The following is a 3,927-nucleotide window of genomic DNA, read 5'->3' on the forward strand; positions in this document are numbered from 1 at the left end:
TCTCCCAGACACTTTATTTGTATCTGCGCTCTATCTTCAATAAACTCTCTTCTTACTAAAACAAAACACCTGAGATCAAGACCCGGGCTGAAGAGTCAGATGCTCAAGTGAGCCACCAGCACCCCTGTAATGAGCTTCTGATAAATTAAATGTATGCACATTGAAGAACTTTCTTATAAGTGTTCACAATTAAATCAATAAAGAAGCATGTTACTTAAGAGGCATAAAGTGAATTACCAAGAGAAATCTCTTAAAGATTCAAGAATGGTTTTGTCCTGAGAAGAGGGGTGGGAAACAGAGGAGGTTTTTTTGCTTTGTTTTGTTTTGTTTATTTATTTTGGGAGAGAGAGAAAGAAAGTGCAAACTGGGGAGGGCAAGGAGAGAAGGGGGTAGAGAGAGGGAGAGAGGGAGAGAGGGGGAGAGAGAGAGAGAGAGAGAGAGAGAGAGAGAGAGAGAGAGTCCGTCCCAAACGGGCTCTATACTGTCAGCACTGAGCCCAAGGAGTAGCATGACTCACAAACAGGGAGATGGTGACCTGAGCTGAAATCAAGAGTCAGAGGCTTGACCAACTGAGCCCCGACTGAGCCACCTAGGCACCGCGAGATTAAAAAGTATAATGAAACTGTTAAACTATCATATTTTAAAACTTATTAACATAAAATATATGCAAAATTTTAAAAGGAAAAGGAAAGCACTGGCTTTTGTTCTGAGTTTACATCCCTCTATTTGAGTTGCTAAGTGTTTTCTTTGGTATGAAATTATACAAGGTAGAGGATATACAGCTCATCCTCCGCTCCCTACCACGTCCTCATTTGTCAAAAATAACCAGAAACTAAAAACCGTCGCTGAGTCCCGTGCATCCTGAAATCTGACTGGGAGCCGCTAGTCCAGAGCACCTGGCCTAACGCCAGAGAACGGCGAGCCTGTAATCCCGCTGCCGGCCGGCAGAGGTCAGGCGAGTTCCACGCAGGCCCTGCGGAGCCGCACCCCAGCTCCAGTCCCCGAGTCCCAGCAGCGCTCTCCGAAACGCGGTCCCACCGCGGAGCTGGGCACAGGGAGGACCCCGGGCTGCCCTAGCCTAGGGATCGCGATCAACGGCTATCTGGGATCTGAGTCCCGGCTTTGCCTGGCAAGGTGTGGGCTGGGCGTCCGCTGCCAAATCAAAAAGAGGGTTCCACACCCCAGCTCCCGCAAGGCGTTGACACTAGCTCGGGCTCCACTTCGCTCCTGGGCGTGGCTAGCTCACGGCGCTGTGTTCCCCAGTGTTCGATGCCCATGGGCCACTCACCTTATTCGTCTTCTGGAAGGCGGCCCTTGCACAACATTGCCTTCTGCAGTGGTCCTGGCGAAGACCAAGAGCTAATATGTCAAAACGAGACTTGAGAGTGCTACATAGGCAAGCAACTGTTCTTACTAGATGATATTAGAATTAGGATTCAGGCTTCTGGAGAAGTGTCCTCTAGGCCACAGGTCAGTTACTCTAAAAGGTTGCCTGTGCCTCAGAACTGCCCCTGGAGATGTGATAGGATCTGGGGTTGCTCAAAGGATCTACATTTTATAGATTGCCAAATTCTGATGAACAGTGTGCCCAGACCGCACTTGAAGAACCATTCTGTTTCTGTTGCCACCCCGCAGGGCAAACTGTAGGAAAACAAAGAATGGGATGGTAGTCAACAGGGGAGCTGAGCTGGTAGTGTGACCTGCCTAAAATTGGAGTGGAATTAGAAGCAGCCCCAGGAAGGAAGAGTGCTGGCAGCTGGCTCTATGGTTACAGAATGCACCTGAACCTCAAACTCCCACCAGAACCAAAGTGGAAGTGCCCCCTGCTCTTCCATTCATGACTCAGGCTGCACTCTTCTATTTATTTATTTTTGGCTTTAAAACATTTCTTTTCTATTTCACATAGATTATCAGGGGAACAATCACATTCTCCCCACGTTGGTGGCAGGGCTCCTTAACTCACACAGACTGGAGGAAACATTCCTTTCTGTCACATTCTGAATGTTTCTGGACTCTGTTCCAGCTACACTTTAAACCCAGCAAGACCAGTATTCTGGCCACGTTCATCTCCAACACAGCAAGGGGCAGGGTGGAGTCATAAGGAGACAGTGCCCCAAGCCCTGGGTTCCCCCTCCCCCCCCCCCTTAGGATGGAACTGGGCTGGAGTTCGGTAAGGCACTAATGCCACCTGTCTCAAGCATCAGGCTGGAATAGCACTTGGCTACAGGCCAGGACCAAAAGTCAGAAAGGCACCCCTGGGCTGAGAGCCAAGAAAACCAGTTCTTTGAAGTAATTTAGATAGCGTGGAACCACCCAAACCCGTTCCACTCTTGACTATGCGGTGGGGCCCCAAGCTGGCATTCTCGTTTCTGCTCATCTGGATTCGAGCTCCAGTTCTGACCTTGAGAAAATCAAATTGTCTTGATCTTTTTAAATACCATGGGGATGGTGTCCAAAAACTTAAAAGCTTCCTTCTAGCTCTAAGACTCTTAAGCTCTCTGGGAGATCTGGGAAAGGGAGGTTAAAGCCTCTTCTGTCCTAAAGGTAGAGGCCACCTCTTTGTCCCGCATCACCAGTAAGCAGGCTGAAGGGCAGGGGGGTAGCACCTGGACTAGCCATTCTCCAAGGACATGGGGCTAGAGCCGGACAGGAGGCTGTAGCAAGTAGATTGTTTCGCTCCCAAAACACCATTTTAGAAGCAGAAGGGTTTGCGCCCTAATATGTTTAATACAAAATGGCAGCAGCTGCTGTGCTGTCCTAACAGAACTAGCCATGTGGTGTCCAGAGAAATGTACACAGGCGGCCTTGGCTGGAGTGGAGTCTCCAACCCAGGCCCGCTGTAGGCTGTCATCAGGCCAGGACTGGACGGCGGTGGTGGCAGAGGAGCACTCAAGGGTTCAGAGGGGCTGCCACGGAGACTGGTGCTGAGCCGATCTCTCCCCAGCACACTGACCTCTGTCCCATGGTGGAGTCCGGGTGGCACAGGTGTTCTGAGATGCCTATTCCCGGAGCTCTGGCCCAACATGGTGGGATCTCAGCCCTAAAAACTGGAGCCCTGGGGGAACAGCTAAGCTGCTGCAGAGCGGGTGCCCATTCATAAACTGCTGGGAGCGGATGCCTCTAGAAATCGGCAGAAACAAAGGCTAGGTTTTGGCGGTTTTTCCTCCCCAGAAAGAAGAGATTCCTAAAGGTTCAAATACACGGAGAGGAGCAATGCTTGTGGTGTCCTGGGCTCCCTGGCAGAGGTATAGCTGAAAGGAGGAGTGGGTGCCTGCCCGCCCCCCAGTGCCCACCCAGGGAAGTGGGGCCTCGGAAGTTAGAGAGTCACCAAGGCCTTCCTGACAAGCCCCGGAAAAGCTACTATGCTTCCAGCTGTGTCCATTTTAAGCCACTGAACACTTTTCAGTTAGGCCCTCCACTGGCCACAACCTTCATTAACGTCCCACAGCATCTTCAGATCAGAAGGTGTGGCTAAAAATGCCGCCCCCTTCCCCCCATGCTTGCCCACGTCTGGCCCGGCTGGCTGGCCCCGCTCTGAGGCCCGAGCACTCGGCAGCTGGGCCGCAGGAGAGCCACCATATCTCTACTCCCAAAGAAAGGCCTCTAGGTGCTGGGAAAAGGGGCGAAGGGTCTTGGAATTAGTGGAAGTCCGCATTGAAGGCTCTGCCGATGATCAGCCGCCTCACCTCGCTGGTCCCGGCCCCAATCTCATACAGTTTGGCATCTCGCAGAAAGCGGCCCATGGGAAAGTCGTTGATGTAGCCATTGGCACCTGCAGCCAGGGTTTGGGCAGAGGCGAAAGGACAAAAAGGGGTGATGGGCAGTGAGGAAAGCAAACAGAAAGCCAAGTATATAGAAACAGGCCAGAGGAGGGGAGACGGATGGAAGAGAAGCAGCTAATGGTGGTGAGAATGTGGGGAACAGGGG

The 3,927-nt window shown here is 51.6% G+C and overlaps 1 protein-coding gene across 1 annotated transcript in view; it reads right to left on the minus strand.

Annotated features, from left to right (window-relative positions):
* Nucleotides 1-1,848: 1,848 nt before the first annotated feature.
* IVD (isovaleryl-CoA dehydrogenase) overlaps nucleotides 1,849-3,927 on the minus strand; it is a 12,544-nt gene continuing 10,465 nt past the window's right edge. Inside the window, exon 12 of the mRNA XM_077764686.1 lies at nucleotides 1,849-3,772. Coding sequence (XP_077620812.1) covers nucleotides 3,639-3,772 — 134 coding nt within the window. The 3' untranslated portion in view covers nucleotides 1,849-3,638. The remainder of the gene's footprint in view (nucleotides 3,773-3,927) is intronic.

This window comes from Crocuta crocuta, unplaced genomic scaffold (genome assembly GCF_008692635.1).
Source record: "Crocuta crocuta isolate KB4526 unplaced genomic scaffold, BGI_CrCroc_1.0 scaffold102, whole genome shotgun sequence".
NCBI lineage: Eukaryota > Metazoa > Chordata > Mammalia > Carnivora > Hyaenidae > Crocuta > Crocuta crocuta.